Source organism: Petaurus breviceps, unplaced genomic scaffold (assembly GCF_028583685.1).
Source record: "Petaurus breviceps papuanus isolate PSGF00001 unplaced genomic scaffold, PetGlider_PUasm1.0 90639, whole genome shotgun sequence".
Taxonomy (NCBI): domain Eukaryota; kingdom Metazoa; phylum Chordata; class Mammalia; order Diprotodontia; family Petauridae; genus Petaurus; species Petaurus breviceps.
In genome coordinates, this window is record NW_027187296.1 from 7,349,273 (window position 1) to 7,364,613 (window position 15,341).

The following is a 15,341-nucleotide window of genomic DNA, read 5'->3' on the forward strand; positions in this document are numbered from 1 at the left end:
TTTTTCTTTCTTCCTTTCTCTCTCTCTCTCTCTCTCTCTCTCTCTCTCTCTCTCTCTCTCTCCCTCCCTCCCTCCCTCCTTCCTTTTTCTTTCTTTCCTTTCTTCTTTCTTTTTTTGTTAGAGAAAAGCAAAAGAAGTTCAAAGAAACCTTAATTTTTATTCATGAATTCCTTTGAACGAATGAAAAAATTGTAAAAAAATGCTTACTGTGTGCCAAGTACTGTGCTAACGTACTTGGGATACAGATACGAAAGCTAAATGGTCCTTGCTCTGAAGGAGCTTTAATTCTAAGGGGCATTGCCACACATTGGCAGATGATAGCCAGAAAGGAGCACTTTGGTCCAGACAGTTACAGAGATGTTGAGTGGAACTCTGGGGGAGTAAACTGACTCACCTCATCCAGGAACAGTAACGTATTTAGTGTATCAAGATTCCTTACCTGTAAAGGGAGAGAAGTAAAAGGTACGTGCTCAACGTCAGAGGTTGGCCAGGAGGTCCATGAAAGAGAGTAAGTTTGTAGCAAGCTGAGTCACAGGCTATCTCTTACTGTCTCTTACTGTCTTCAGCAGGGAAATGGAGAAAGGAAAAAATTTAGGGTAGCTACACCCCTTATTCGTATTCCCCACATCCTGGGTATTCATTCTCTTTCTGTTCCATCCCTGTCTTTTTCCCAGGCGGAATTGGCTGCCATCCTTAAATTTGTGCTGGATCATGAAGATGGACTGAGTCTGAATGACAGCTTAAAGAGTTTCCTACAGAAAGGTGAGCAGGCTTTGATCTACAGGCCTGAGGGGGTCCAGAACTTGCCAAGGGCACAAACAAGGATCTCTTCAGTCTGCATTTCTGCTGTGTCCTCAAAGTATTAGAGAGAGATCTATGCAATTCACACTGCTTCCCAGTCCCTAAGGCTCTCTTGCTTCTTTGTCTCAGCAGCAATTTAGCTAGTTTTCAGCTGATTATTTTATCCATTGAAGTATGTCCCTAATATCCAGTTCATTGCCTCCATCAGTCCTGCCCCAGGAGTTATCCTAATGTCCCTTTTCAGTCAGTTCACATCTTAGCTAAGAAACTGAGATCAATCACTGTGCTTGAATTGGCTTAAAGATTCTATTCTCCCTGATGGCAAAACCCCAAGTTATTCTCTGTGGTTTTTGTGAATTGATTAATGTCGTCCTTTGCTGAGTCACAAACAGGCTGTTCCTTTGAACCAACTTAACCTTATATTAACTTTTGTTTGTTTCCTCCCAACTCAGCTCCTGTCCCTTCCAGTAGTCCCAGCACCAGCTCTGATGAACTTTCCCCAGTGCCTCCCCAACAAGCCAAGAAGGAAGTTCGATTCTTGGAGCTGCAGAAGATTGGCTCCTCATCAGGCCTAAACAAGTGAGTCCTAGGGCATGTTCTTTTTACTTCTAACCTAGCATCTCTGCAGCCCAGAAGTTGAGCCATTAAGTGACCCAAGAATCCTCTTTTTTTTTTTAACTATAATGGAACATTTTGAGGCTTAGTAGGCATTGTAATGTGATCTTTACCTTACTCAATTCCAGATAGGGAGATGAGTGCAAGGGTATATTGGACAAAAACTGAATGGTTGAAAGAATGAATGAATAAATAAATAAACCCTTATTTCCTAGAAATTTAACTGATTTGTTGCAGTCTTCTTTCTCCTCATAAAACATATGTGGGAGCCTTCTTTCCATTCTCTAAAGAAAATAAAAACCAGAGAATGAGATTTATCTCAGTGTCATTCTAAGAACAGAACCTAGGTGCCCAGAATCATGTCCTGGCATTTGATATACTTGATCTCTGCCTTTCCTGGGATGTGGATGGCTCCTCTAGCCTTGACATCTGATGTTCTGATTTGGGGTTCCTGGCGCATCTTTTTCAGCTTCTTGTCAGGGTCTCCTGCTTCTCCTATGGGTGATATCCTTCAGACCCCCCAGTTCCAAATGAGACGGTTGAAGAAACAGCTGGCAGATGAACGGGCCAGCCGTGATGAGTTGGAGCTGGAGTTGGCCAAAAGCTGCCAGCTCCTGGCTGAGAAAGGTAAGTAACAAAGCCAGCAGATAACCAGCCTGCCATCTCCTCCCCTCACAGAGGGCTGCTACGTTGGGTCCCTTCCCCAAGGGAGTACTGGGCTTACCTGGGAAACGTCCCCTCAGCATCCTCTTCATCTCTCCCCACAATCAGGCCATCTCCTCCCCTCGGCTGTCCCCAGCTCTCTGGGTTCGTGCAGAGAAGAGGGCAGGTGAGCCGCGGGGCTTTGACTTTTTTGGAGGTCGGTCCTGTGACTTTGGCTTCCTAGTCTCTACAAGATTGTGGGAAGTAGCCCAGTTAAGAGAGTGGTGAGGTTGGTTTCTTGGGAGGGCCCCTCTTCCTGCCCTTTCTCCTCATCCATCATTTCCCTGTCTTCAGTTGGACCTTAAACTAAATACCCCCTTGCCACTTGCACTGCCACCCATCCCCTAACACACACCTTCCCATGCTGTGTTAAAAACTGCCTCATTTGGGTTCCTGCCTCTGAGCATCTCTTCTTACATCCTCCAATCCGGGCAGACACACAGATCTCCATGATGCAGCAGCGTATTGATCGCTTGGCTCTCCTGAATGAGAAGCAGGCCACAGGATCCATGGAGTCTAAAGAGCTGGAAGAATTGCGTGGCAAGAATGAGAGGTAATCATCTTCCCTTGAACCCCTTCCTCCAGTCACATCCAGCTTCCTCTGGGCCATAGTCTGGCAGTCAGAGGTGGGAAATGAACTCCCCTCTCTTATTCTCCTTCCAGTCTGAGCATACGATTACATGAATCCTTGAAACAGTGCCAGGATTTGAAGACTGAGAAAGGCCAGATGGAACGCAAGATTGACCAGCTATCTGAGGAGAATGGGGACCTTTCTTTCAAGGTGTGTGGCTTTGGGTGTTGTACCTTGTTAGTGAGGTATCATGACTTTCCATGAGTCAGTTCTAGCTCTGATGCTCCTGGAAAAGGATAGATGAGTCACAAAATAGCCTGTGTCTCTCCAGTGAGATACGCTGGCCTTGCCTTTTCCCAGTCTTCTATGATTGGTTGCTACTTAGGTTCTAGAAAGTGCCATCAAATTCTCATCTCTAGGAACTTCTGAATTAGGGATGTGATTGGTGGTAGCTGCCTATTACCTTTCCAGGAAAAGAAATGGGGGGCGGCCAGGTAGCACAGCGAGTAAGAGCACCGGCCCCAGTGTCAGGATGAGCTGGGGATCGAATCCGGGCTCAGACACTTAGCATCCACCCAGAAACACCTGACCGTGTAACCTTGAGCAAGTTACTTAACCCCAATTGCTTTAAAAAAAAAAAAAAGAAATGGCTAGTTCAGATCCTAGATGATTTGGAAAATTCTTTTTATCTGTCTCTTAGCTTCGGGACTTTGCCAGCCATCTGTTACAGCTACAGGAGGCTCTCAATGATCAGACAGAAGAACACAACAGCTCCACAAAGGAATGGAGCGAGAGACAAGCTCACCTGGAGACAGAACTCAACACCACCCTGCAAGACAAGGTAACACCACCAAAGTAACAATACTTCCCTGAGAAGTGAATACTAAGAACTTTGTCCTAGATCTTTTCCCAGGCACCTGACCAGAAGCCAGCACATCTCCAGTTGAATTTGTCAGTTGTCCTCTTCTGGGCCTTTAATTTTTCTTTTGGTTTTATTCAAGAATGAGAATGATTTCTTTGTGTGGTCCAGAAGGAATAAAGTACCTGAGGTTATTGAGATTTTTTCATGCAGAAGTAATGGTAGGTAACCAGGAGAGCAGCCTGACGAGGAGGGCAGACCATGGTCAGGGCTTCTGCAGAGGTACAGTATTGCAGAATAATGAAGCCCTCAGCATAGAAGTTGGCTAGGCTGACCCTAGCTCTGCCTCTTTAAGGACGTTTCTTCCCAGGTTTACCGGCTGAATTTTGTTACCAGGTCTCTCCTATAAGCAGGTTTGACCTTTGAGTATTCTGGTATGAGGCTAAGGGACCTGAGAATCTCAAGGGATTGTGCTGTGGTCCCTGACTACTCTACCTCTTGGCTCATTTCAGTATCTTGTTTCTTTGCTAGAAATGCCTAGAAGAGAAGAATGAAATCCTCCAAGGAAAAATCTCACATTTGGAAGAGCAGCTGGCACAGGTTGGGAAGAATCCGTCCCAAGAGAAGGGAGAGGTGTTGGGCGATATCTTACAGGTAGAGAGATGGTGACGTGGCTGACGAGCCACCAAGACAATACCCTGTATTCCAGGCTCATCTCTTCAACTCTCAGGTCTTAGCAGTGAGGTTGAGATTGAACTGGAGGCAGTTCAGTACCTAGAGATGGATGCTCACAACCCTAAAAGCTCCCAGTCACTGCATTTGTTAATGGCTGCCTCTCCACGTGTTCCTGTAAACTATCTGTAAGAAGAGGGGTTCTGAAAAGATCACACGAAGAGATAGCATGGTATAGAGGAAAGCACCGGGCCTGGGTTCAGGAAATCCACCCAGAGGGGAATCCTAGATTTGCAGTTTAGTTGATGTGAAATCTTAGGTGTATTAGTTCATTCCTTTTAGTCTGCTTTTCCCATCTTTAAAAGACCTGCCCCTGTAATCCCTGCCCAGGTGTGAGGAGCCATTGAGTTTAAGCACACCAAGCTGCTGCAGGAGATGTCTGCACCAAGTTCTTCTGTAACTTGGTCACTCCTATGGGATTGGGGGTGGGGGCATACCAGACTGCATAAAGGAGGGGCAAACCAGGCTGGGCTCTATCTCCAGATAGAGCAGGCACAGTTCCCTGTGCCAGTCAGAGTGAGCTCATGCTCACAGACAGTCCCTGCAACTTCCCAGCATAGATGAGACTAGGAGATCCAGCCAGGTTTTTTGTTTATTTTTAAACAGACATAGGCTGTTGAGAGTAATAAGATATCACCCATATCCCCACTTTTCCATCCCTCTGGGCTACAGGGAGGTGGCCAGTACCTAATATGTGTCTCTTCTTCTTGCTAGCTGGAAGCCCTGAAACAAGAGGTAGCCAGCCTTGCTGCAAAGGAGGCCGAGCTCCAAGGCACAGTGAAGCAGCTGGAGAGTGAGTGCCAGCAGCGGGAGGCAGAACTGCAAGCTGAGCGGGGCCGCTTCAATGAGGAGAAGCAGCAGCTGGAACAGAAGGCTCAGGCCCAGGTGGCCACCCTCCATGCCACCCTTCAGCAGCAGGACCGTGATCTGGCTGACCTGAAGCACCAGGCTGAGAAGGAACAAGCACGACTGACTGAGACCCTCCAGCAACAAGAGCTGGCTTCCCAAGGCCTCCAGCAGCAGGTGGAGCACCTGAGCAGCAAGCTGGCACAGGAAGAGGGGAAGCTACAGGGATTGGTCCATGATTGGGAGGTAACCAGCCAGGCCAAGGACCAGCAGCTGGCAGCAGCTATGGAAGAGTGCAAGGAGGCCCAGCGGGAAAAGGATGCAGCCCTGAAACAGCTGGAAGAGCTGCAGAAAGAGAAGGTCATTGAGTTGGGAGCTCTGCAGCAGCAGCTCCAAGTTGCCAAGGAAGCCTGTGCCCGGGCCCAGACTTGTGCCACAGAAGCTGAGCAGGAGAAGGCTGTGATGAGGCACAAGGTGGAGGAACTTGGTGCTTGTGTAGTTGACCTGACAGCTTGGCAAGAAGAGCACAGAGCAGAGGCGAAATTGGCAGAAAGCCTTCGGGCACAGGCCCAGGAACTGGAGAGCCAGCTTAAGGCCGAGCAACAGAAAGTAGCAGAGAGAGAAGGGCTAGCTCAGGAGAATGCTCAGCTCCAGGAGCGCCTGCTGTCCTTGGAAGAATCGGTGCAGAACACTAAGGGCATCCTCGAGGATGAGAAGCGTCGGGCTGCAGAGACCCTGGAGGGGCAGCTAAAGCGCATCGCAGAGCTGGAGGCAGAGATACAAAGCCTGGCACAGCAGCGAGAAAAAGATAGGCGGCAGCTGGAGGAAGTGAAGGCTGGGCGGCAGGGCCTAGAGGCTCAGCTCCAGAAACTTGGGGAGGGGCACCAGGCCAAAGTAGAGGCTTTGCAGCAGGAGCTGGGAAAGGTGGCGGCTACCCAGCAGCAGGCAGAGGGAGAATGCAAGCGGCTGGCCGCAGAGGCAGCCTCCTGGCGTGCCCGCCTTGAGGAGAGCCAGGAGGAGGAGGCACAGCGTGGTGCCCAGCACAAGGAGCAGCTGAAGGCTCTCAATGAGGAGTGTGAAAGAGTGCAGCGGCAGCTGCAGGCGGCCCAGGAGAGAGTGGCCGCGCTGGAGGCACTCAGGGAGCACCGGGACACCAAGCAGCAGGAAGAACATGCCCGGCTTAAGGCTGACCTGTCAGGGGCCCTCCAGCACCTGCAGGAGAAGGAGGAGCAAGCCAAGAGCCTGACCGACAGCCTGTCCAGGCTGCAGGAGGAGGTGGCCCAGTTCAAGGCTGCAGCCAGGAAGGCAGATGAGGAAAGGGAAGCCTCCTTGCAGAGACTGGCTGAAGAGCAGCGGCGGGCAGGAGAGCTTGAGGCTACTGCCCGGCGTCTGGAGGAGCGGCAGGGCCAGGAGCTGAGCAGAACTGGAGCTGCCTTGCACGCCAAGGAGCAGGAGGCAGAGCAGCTAGCGAGGGACCTGGAGCAGATGCGAAGAGCTCTGGCCGAGAGCCGAGGTCGCCAGGACGACGAGCGTGCCCGGAGGGAGCGGGAAGTGGCACGCATGGTGGAGGAGCGCGACCGGGCCAAGGCGGACTTGGCTGCTGAGAAGGCGGCCGTGGTGCAGCTGGAGGGGAAGCTGCAGAGCTCCCTGAGTGAGCAGCAGGTAGAGTTTGCTGCCCTGCAAGAAGCCTTGGCCCAGGCCTTGGAAGGAGCCGAAGGGAAGGAGCGGCAGCTAAGAGAACTCCAGAAGCAGGAGGCCGCCCTGCAGGCAGAACGGGCAGAGCTGCAGACAGCTGTCAAGGAGCTGCGAGAGCAGCTGGCCAAAGCCGAGGAGATGACTCCCCAGCCCCCCGGGGTCATGGAGGCAGGCACCCAGGAGCTGGAGGCTCTGCGGACTCAGCTGGGCAAACTGCAGCAGCAGTGTCGGGAGCAGGAGGAGAAGACCTCTGATTTGGAGCGCCGCCTTGAGGCCTCTCGTGTGGCTCAGGCCAGTCAGGAAGGCACCGCCACCACTCTGCAGGCCCAGCTGGAGGAGAAGGCCCAAGAGCTGGCTGCTCTCCGAGCTGCCGCCCAGGACCATAGCAAGGCCGAAGAGGAGTGGAAGGCCCAGGCGGCCCGTGCCCAGCAGGAGGCGGAGAGGAATAGCAGCCTTATTGGCAGCCTGGAGGAGGAGGTGTCAATCCTGAACCTGCAGGTCCTGGAGAAAGAGGGAGAGAGCAAAGAGCTGAAGAGGCTGGTGCTGGCTGAGTCAGAGAAGAGCCAGAAGCTGGAAGAGCGCTTGCGCCTGCTGCAGGCAGAGACAGCTAGTGCCGGCACACAGGCTGCCGAGCGCAGCGCAGCCCTGAGCTCCGAGATGCAGGCACTGCGGGAGGAAGCTGAGAAGCAGCGAGCGGCTGCCGATGGTGCCCGGCGGGAGCTGGCCTCCCAGGCTGAGCGGGCTGAAGGCCTCAGTCAGGAGCTGAAGGCGTGGCGGGAAAGGCTCTCCCAGAAAGAGCAGTCTCTGTCCTCCATGCAGCGTGAGCTCACTGCTGCCCAGAACCTGGTTGGGGAGCTGCTGCCGGTCAAGCACCTCTGCCAGCAGCTAGAGGCCGAGCAGAGCGCCCTGCAGAGCCGTCACCGCGAGGAGCTCGAGCAGGGTGAAAAGGCTGTGGCAGCGCTGCAGGCGGAGCTTATCCGGGCACGCCGTGAGCTTGGAGAGCTCCCTGCACTGCGACAGAAAGTGGCAGAGCAGGAGCGGGCGGCCCAGCAGCTGCGGGCAGAGAACGCCGGCTATGTTGATCAGCTGAGCACACTGCAGCAGGCCCACGGCCAGCTCACCAAAGAGAACAGGGACCTGGGGGAGCGGGCCAGCCATGGGCGGCAGCAGCTAGAGGCTGAGCTCAGGAGAGCCCAAGAGCTGGAGGCGGTGCGGGCTGAGGCAGAAGCCCAGGCAGCCCGGAGCAGAGAGGAGGCTGCGGATACGGCCCGGCAGCTGGAGACCATGACAGCTAAGTATGAGAGCACCAAGGGCAAGGTCCTGGAGGAGAGGCAGAGGTTCCAAGAGGAGCGGCAGAAACTCACTGCCCAGGTAAGGTGCCAGAGCAGAGGACGAGGGACTTAGTCACCCCACAGCACCCCCCCAGAGTCCACAGTGCAAGACTCCCCCAGGCCCGGCTTTGTTCTGCCTGTTGTTTCTTGTCTTGGGCTGTTGAGAAAGTGGGAAACTACTGCCTCATTCCCTGGGTAGCAGAGAAAATGCTGATAGAACCCAGAGGACCAGGATGCCCTTAGCATGTCCTAGCCCCAGGACTCTTCTTTCTCCTGACGAGTCCTGAGGTGTCGTCGGCCTTTTTTTCCCCACGATGGATCTGAGACGAGAAAGATTTATGATGAAGTCATTGAGCTGTTCCACAGGGGCAGACCTGTGTTTTAGGTATAGATGCTAGCTGAGCAAATGACGGAGACACTTGGCTGAGCCTAAAAGATGTCTTCCTCCCACCCCATCAGGAAGCCAACATCCTAGGATCAGCAGGAGATCTCCCTGTCCTAACCCTTACCTAACCCTTGGGTACCCACCCTAGATCCCCACCTCTGAACCCCAGTTGTGGTAAGCCTGGCAGCAAGACCATCTCTTCCCCTCTGTCCCTATCCCTAATCTCACTGTTTCCATTGCTCCTTCCCCCTTACGCAGGTGGAGCAGCTAGAGGTATTTCAGAGAGAACAGACTAAGCAGTTAATGCCTGGGGTGCCTGCTAAACACTGGCTGCTTAAGCGGTGACAATGCATGACCCTGGCTGCAGCTTGCCGTCATCATCTCCTGCTGCGAACTGTTTACTGCGGTGGGGCCTCCCTTCTCTCCACTAGGGTGGGGGACGGGGACGGGGGTGTGCAAGTGAATCGAGGCCTTCCCCGCAGAGAGATAGGGCAAATGCCTTGACCTCGTCCCCCAATCCTTTCTGCAGGTTTGGACTTCCTTAGTGGGCCTCTTCTGCCTGTCATGCTTTCTGTCACATGAGGCCAGTGGGATGGGAATGAGACACACATTCCTGCACTAGCTTCATACTTTGCCTCTTTTGGTTGTACTCTCTCCAAGCTATGCTCTAGGGAGACAGTCCTTTTACTTCCCTTTAGCTGGCTTCTGCAACCTGGGTCTTTTGTTCCTAAACGAAGTCTGCCCCACACTGCTCTCAACCCCAACCCTTCTGACTTTGCTTTCTGAGCCAGCTGATTGCCAAAGTGAAAATTAATAGAATTCTGGGGTTTAGCCTTTAAGTACCATCTTTCTGGTGACTGTGATAACCACCAACAAAGCTCCAGGCATAAGTCCTGCCCTCTAGTGGGAAGGAGAAAAGAGGTCTTCACAACCTGCTCTTCCCAAAGTTCTATCAAAGGAGCAGAATTGAGCAAGAAAGAGACCTAAGCAAGGAATACCTTCCATCCTTTGTAGCCCTCCCCCTCCCCAGATACCTTTGAGTATGGCTGCTTCTCCAGAGCATTGATAACTTGGGACAAGACTTTGGATGGGAACACAAGAGGTGGGAAAATAGTGTAGAGGTCAAACTCCAACCCTTAAAAGCATTGCTTTAATATATACAAGGGGATAAAGTTGGGTCCATAGATGTCCATAAAAGCACCAGCTAAAGAGGCATCATGGCTAGGGCAGACTGGGTTTCCTCTCTCAGAGAGATACCATAGTTTTGTCATAGGCTGACATTGCTGCTTCTTTTTGGAAACAGCTCAGAGAAAAGACCACTCTCCTGTGCTGAAGGTAGTAGTAACCCATCAGTGCCCTTCCCAAGCCACCAGCAAGGATGCCTACTCCTCTCCCCTGCCATGGACCCCATAGATAGTTGACCCTTTGGACAGCAGTGAATCAACAGTGAAGACACCTCCCTATCCAAACCATGTATCCTATCTGAGTTGATGACTTTGTTCCCTTCCTGTCTCTTTATGAGCTCTGGGTATGCTGCTAACTAGGGGCTCGCCCACCCCTCCATCCATCGCCCCCCTCTATGTCTACCCTCAACGCTAACCACAGCACCCTGAGCTACTAATGCCCCTGGCAACCTGCCTGGCTGTTATTGAAGTGGGAAACAGAGAGAATAGCAAGGTTGGGAGCAGAAGTTAGAAATCAGCTGGTGCTTCTGTCAGCTTTGGCTTTGCTGCTTTCTAGTGAGGGGGTGGGGTTTAGACATTGGTTGACCTAGAATGGAAGGAGAGGAGATGGAGGAAGTGATCTTCCTACCACAGACTGGGAACATAGGTGGCTGAGGTAAAAATGAAGCCTGCATCTGCCTATACTCCATGTTAGTTTCTTGAAGAGAATTCTTTAGGCTTTGGCTTGGGGGTAAATCTGTGTCTTGATTGGGGACAGAGCAGGAATGGGTTGTGGGGGTATGGGAGGAAAAACAGTAGTAATCCTTGTAATACATGTAATATCCACACTGAAGTCTGCAGCCTCTGGTACAGAGGAGGCCTTGTGTTGCATCACCACTTCACTCCTAGAGCAGGTCTGGAGCTATGGGGCCTTGTTTAACATGCATAGATAGACATTGAAAACCTGGTCCCTGTATCTTGAGTGAGGAAGGCTCACATAAGTACTTTCTTCTTCTTTCTATCTGCCTTTCCTCCTCTCTAGGTGGAGGAACTGAAGAAGCTGACCCAGCAACAAAATCGGAAGGTAAATTGTGGGAGCTGGGAAGGGTACTGACTTTGTACTAGAGAACAAAGATAGTGCCTCCAGCCAGTACTGAGTCCTGTGTGCCAAAGTCAGAGGGGAATAAAGGAAGTAATTATGGCAGTTACGGAAGTAGTTATGGGTGCCCTTACCTCTGTGAGCACCATCTCCCAAGGTCACCTGGCTCTGGTTCACGGGTCATTGAGTATAGAGGGGGAACTGAGCTGTAGCTGGAACCCTAGTCAGATGCCTCCAAGCAGGCTAGGAAGCCATCACCCATTGATAGGATGTGCCCAAAGTTCTGGCGCAACAAGTGGACCAATTTGGACTGAATACGGGATACACAAAGAGGCATGGTTAGTGTGAAATATCTGAAGAAGTGGGTAGAGCTAGATTATGAAAGGCTCTCAGGGCCAAGGTCAGTCTGTATTTTATCCTTGGAATAACAGGAAGCCAAGGGAACCTTTTGAGTTTAAATGAGGCAGTGATACAGTTGGTCAGCCTTGTGCTTTAGGAAAGCTGTTGTGTTAGCTGCTGTAGGGAGGGTGAATTGGAGAGTGGAGAAACTGGGAATGAGGAGACCAGTTAGGAAACTTTCATGAGAGTCCAGGCAAGAAGTGGTTGAAGGCCTGAGCAAATCTTGGGGTTGTATAAGTAGAGGGGGTTATGGTAAGAGATGGAGGCAGAATGGACAAGTTTGTAGCAGCTCATTGGGGGCAGGGAGGGAATGGGAGAGGTGGAGGATGACGCTGAGGCTGCAGACATCTCTAGTCTAATATGCTTCAAACCTACCCATACTCCTTTATGTCTGAAGAACTTGGTATTAATAAATATTTAATGAAATATGTATTTGAGAGAAGAACGCTAGATTTGAGCCCAGACTGTCATGTGGTATTTCTGCTCTTGGGCAAGTCATATAATCTCTCTAAGGTTCCATTTCCTCATCTGTAAATTGAGGATACTTACCTGATTGATTTCGGGGGGACCAAATGTGATGAGTATGTGAAAACACCTTGGGAAGTGGTAATGTATAGTCAGATATGAAGGGATAAGGAGGGAAGTAAAGCACATACTGGGACAACCTTGGGGCTTAAGAGAGGTGGATGGTCCTCCCTTTCCAGGAGGATAGAATCTCAGTTTTCCTCTCCCGCATTTATATGCTCAGTGAAGAAGGGGGCAGTGCAGGCAGGAGCTGCCTGGCAGATGCAGGGCCTCCCTGGCTGGGCCAGGGCCTCTTTTCTCTAATGGTATCATGATAGTGCAGCACCTTCCTCTCCTTGATAAGGAAACCGCACCCCCGCAGTCATCAAACCAAGGCCAGCTGGCTCCAGAGCCGGTGCTCTCTAGGTTCTGTCAGATCTTTACCCAAAACATTAAGAAAAGGGGCTCCTGGAAGAAAAGCCCCAGAACACGGTGCTTCCAGGCAGTTGTGGGGGCTGCTTGAGTTGGGAAGAGTTCAGACTGGCCTCCTTCTTAACGCCTTCCTCTCCCTCTGCAGCCCCATGAAAGTGAGCTCCAACAAGAAGCTCGCCTTCACCAGGCCCAGCTAAGTGAGCTGCAGGCCCTGCTGAGCCAGAAGGAGCAGGCCGCCGAGCACTACAAGGGACAGGTGAGGAGCCGCAGCCCTGCGCGGCCCCACTTGTGTGGCACAGCCCCTGAACTCTGTTGTCTTCCCCCTCACCTGCAGATGGAAAAGGCCAAGGCTCACTATGACGCCAAGAAGCAGCAGAACCAGGAGCTGCAGGAGCGGCTGCAGAGCATGGAGACGCTGCAGAAGGAGAATGCCGAGCTTCGGGCTGAGTCGGAGAGGCTCAGCTGGGAGCTGCAGCAGGACAGGCTGAAGGCCAAGGAGGCCGAGCAGGCCTGCCGCCACCTCACAGCCCAGGTCCGGACACTGGAGGCCCAGGTAAGAGACGAGAAGCTGCGGGGGGCCAGGGGCTGGGGGGTAGGGTGGCAGGGCAGGTCAAGGGAGAGTCAGCAGGCCTCCCCCCCCGAGCAAGGAAAGGCTCTCCTACTTTGATGTTTCCAGTTCGGGGCCCTCCCCCCCACCGGGGCAGGACTCTGAGGAGGCAAGCTGAACAGTTATGAAATGCTGTCTGAAAGACATATTGCCAGGCCCTGGACATACAAGGATGAGATAAACAGCGAACAGAAGATCTTGAATAGAGGGCAGAACAAGGCACTGACAAGTAGAAAATCAGAAAAGGCTTCTCTGGGAGATATGGCATGGACTCCTAAAGGAGCTCTGCAGTCTCAGAGGTGTAGGTGAAGAGCAAGAAGAGCCAGAGGCCAGTCCAAGCACAGAGAACAGCTGATTCAGTCAGGCAGGAAACAAGAGCCCTGAGTTTGGAGGGCTGAGAAGTCACTCTCCTGAAGGTGGGGAGGATGTAGAACAGCCCAGACAGGGGCAGGGCCTCTGCTTGTGAGACCCATAAGTGCCTGGCTAAAGAGGGTGTCCTTGATCCTAGAGGTAGGAGAAGGCACCTGAGGGTTTTTGAGCCAGGAAAGGATGTAGTCAGATTGGTGTTTTGGGGAAGCCGCATTCCAACGGGGCAATGCGTTGTGGGAATGATTGAGGAGGGAGAACATGGCAGCTGGGAGGGGTAGCTGAGACCACTGCAGCAGTGTCGGGATGTAGGTGATGACAGTGGAGGCCATTTGAAGGGAATTGCTTTGTTTGCGTTTATTTGTTGTATTAATGATTGAAGTGCCCACTTCAATCCCCACCTCACAATGCAGTGAACATTTATTAAATGCCTACTGTGTGGGAGACACTGTGCTAAGCACTGGGGTGACAGCCCCCACCCTCAAGGAGCTTACAGTCTAAAGGGAGAGATAGCACACAAAAGGAAGCAGGAAATCAGAGAGGGGGTGGGCAAAGCAGGCATATACCTGCCTGGCATCTTGGCCTGGTCTTTTGTTGTATGGAGTTAAAACCAGGTAAGGCTGCAGATGCAAGGCAAGTAAGCTGAGAGTCTGAGTTTCTGCCCCCTATGCAGGAGGAGTTCAGTACTTCCCTCCTCCAACCAGAGAGAAAAGGAACCAAGAAGAGGTAGTGTCTATGAAAGCTTGAGTTAGTAGCATGGTGGTGAGTTTAGAAGTGAGGAGCTTATCTGGGGAGGGGTGTCTTGTCGGAAAGCAGGCAGGGCAGCAAATGCAAAGTGAACAGAACCCTTCTTTGTAGCAGTTCAGTTCATCAGTAAACATTTATTAAGTACCCACTGTGTGTCAGGCCCTGGCCAGAGCACTGGAGATAAAACTAGGAAAGACCATTTCTACCCTCTTTGTAGGCCAGTCTAATGAAACAGTTAAGTTTGGTCAAACAAAACAGCTCAACATAGTAACAGCATTCAGAAGCATCCACCTCACCCCCTGCTCTCGGGTGAGGGTGCCAGCCTGGCACCTCCCAGGGAATGAGCTGAAGGTAGAGCCTTTGTTATCACAGACAGCATGTAAATTGTTCTGACTTTGCATCATTCAGGTCTTCCTAAGTGTCTCTAAATGATGCTTATCATAGCACAATAATACTTGATTACAATTGTGTGCTGTAGTTGGTCCGGCCAAACCCCCATCCATGGGCACCTTCTTTCCTCATAATCTCTGCTCTGAATGTTTTTCTATGCAGGGGACTTTTTCTTCTTGGACTTCCTTAGGGGCATATGCTAGTAGTGATAATTGCCTCATTCAAGGGCAGGCACAGTTTAGCGACTACTTTATTTTAATTCCAAATTATTTTCTAGAACAGTTGGACAAATTGACAGCTATACATGCCTTCCCATAGCACCTGAAATGTAGATTATCTTACTCTTTTGTTACCTTTGCCAAACTGATGAACACAAGGTACAACCTCAGGGTTGATTTGATTTGCATTTTTCTCATTAGTATTTTGATCAGTAATTTTCTCATTGTTAGTGATTTTTTCATAAGCTTTTTTTTTTTTTTTAAAGCAATTGGGGTTAAGTAACTTGCCCAAGGCTACAAGGCCAGTTTTTTTGTGTGGGTGTTAAGTATCTGAGGCCGGAACCAATCCCGGGTCCTACGGACTCCAGGGCCGGGGCTCTTATTCACTGTGCCACTTAGCTTCCCCCATAAGCTTTTTGATAACTTGTATTTCTTTTTTTCTTCCCTTTTTTTTTTTTTTTTTGCTTTTTGGAGGGCAGTGGGGGTTAAGTGACTTGCCCAAAATCACATGGCTAGTAAGTGTGTCAAGTGTCTGAGGCCAGATTTGAACTCAGGTCCTCCTGACTCCAGGGCCAGTGCTCTATTCACTGCGCCACCTAGCCACCCCCAACTTGCATTTCTTTTGAAAATTAATCTGTTCATACCTTTGACCACTTATCTCTTGGAGAATAGCTGTAAGCCAAGTATTTCTGATTCCAAGTGCAACACTTCATTCACTACCCCAGACTGCCTGTCCAGACAAGCTTTTGACAAGTATCAACTGAGCCTGATTCTAAGCAGGTCTCCTCTTTACCTTCCTGACCAAGAACCAACATAAATCTCTCTCTCTCTCTCTCTCTCTCTCTCTCTCTCTCTCTCTCTCTCTCTCTCTCTCTCAGC

At 51.1% G+C, this 15,341-nt stretch overlaps 1 protein-coding gene across 9 annotated transcripts in view; it reads left to right on the top strand.

Moving 5' to 3' along the window:
- Positions 1 to 15,341, top strand: part of NUMA1 (nuclear mitotic apparatus protein 1) — a 106,231-nt gene that overhangs the window by 82,935 nt on the left and 7,955 nt on the right. For 8 of the 9 annotated variants that reach the window (XM_069064686.1, XM_069064687.1, XM_069064691.1 and 5 more), the window contains 11 exons: positions 675 to 762; positions 1,254 to 1,380; positions 1,886 to 2,043; positions 2,554 to 2,671; positions 2,782 to 2,899; positions 3,390 to 3,530; positions 4,080 to 4,202; positions 4,995 to 8,192; positions 10,743 to 10,784; positions 12,280 to 12,390; positions 12,469 to 12,687. In XM_069064686.1, coding sequence (XP_068920787.1) covers positions 675 to 762; positions 1,254 to 1,380; positions 1,886 to 2,043; positions 2,554 to 2,671; positions 2,782 to 2,899; positions 3,390 to 3,530; positions 4,080 to 4,202; positions 4,995 to 8,192; positions 10,743 to 10,784; positions 12,280 to 12,390; positions 12,469 to 12,687 — 4,443 coding nt within the window. The remainder of the gene's footprint in view (positions 1 to 674; positions 763 to 1,253; positions 1,381 to 1,885; positions 2,044 to 2,553; positions 2,672 to 2,781; positions 2,900 to 3,389; positions 3,531 to 4,079; positions 4,203 to 4,994; positions 8,193 to 10,742; positions 10,785 to 12,279; positions 12,391 to 12,468; positions 12,688 to 15,341) is intronic. The other variant, XM_069064693.1, reaches the window with a different exon arrangement.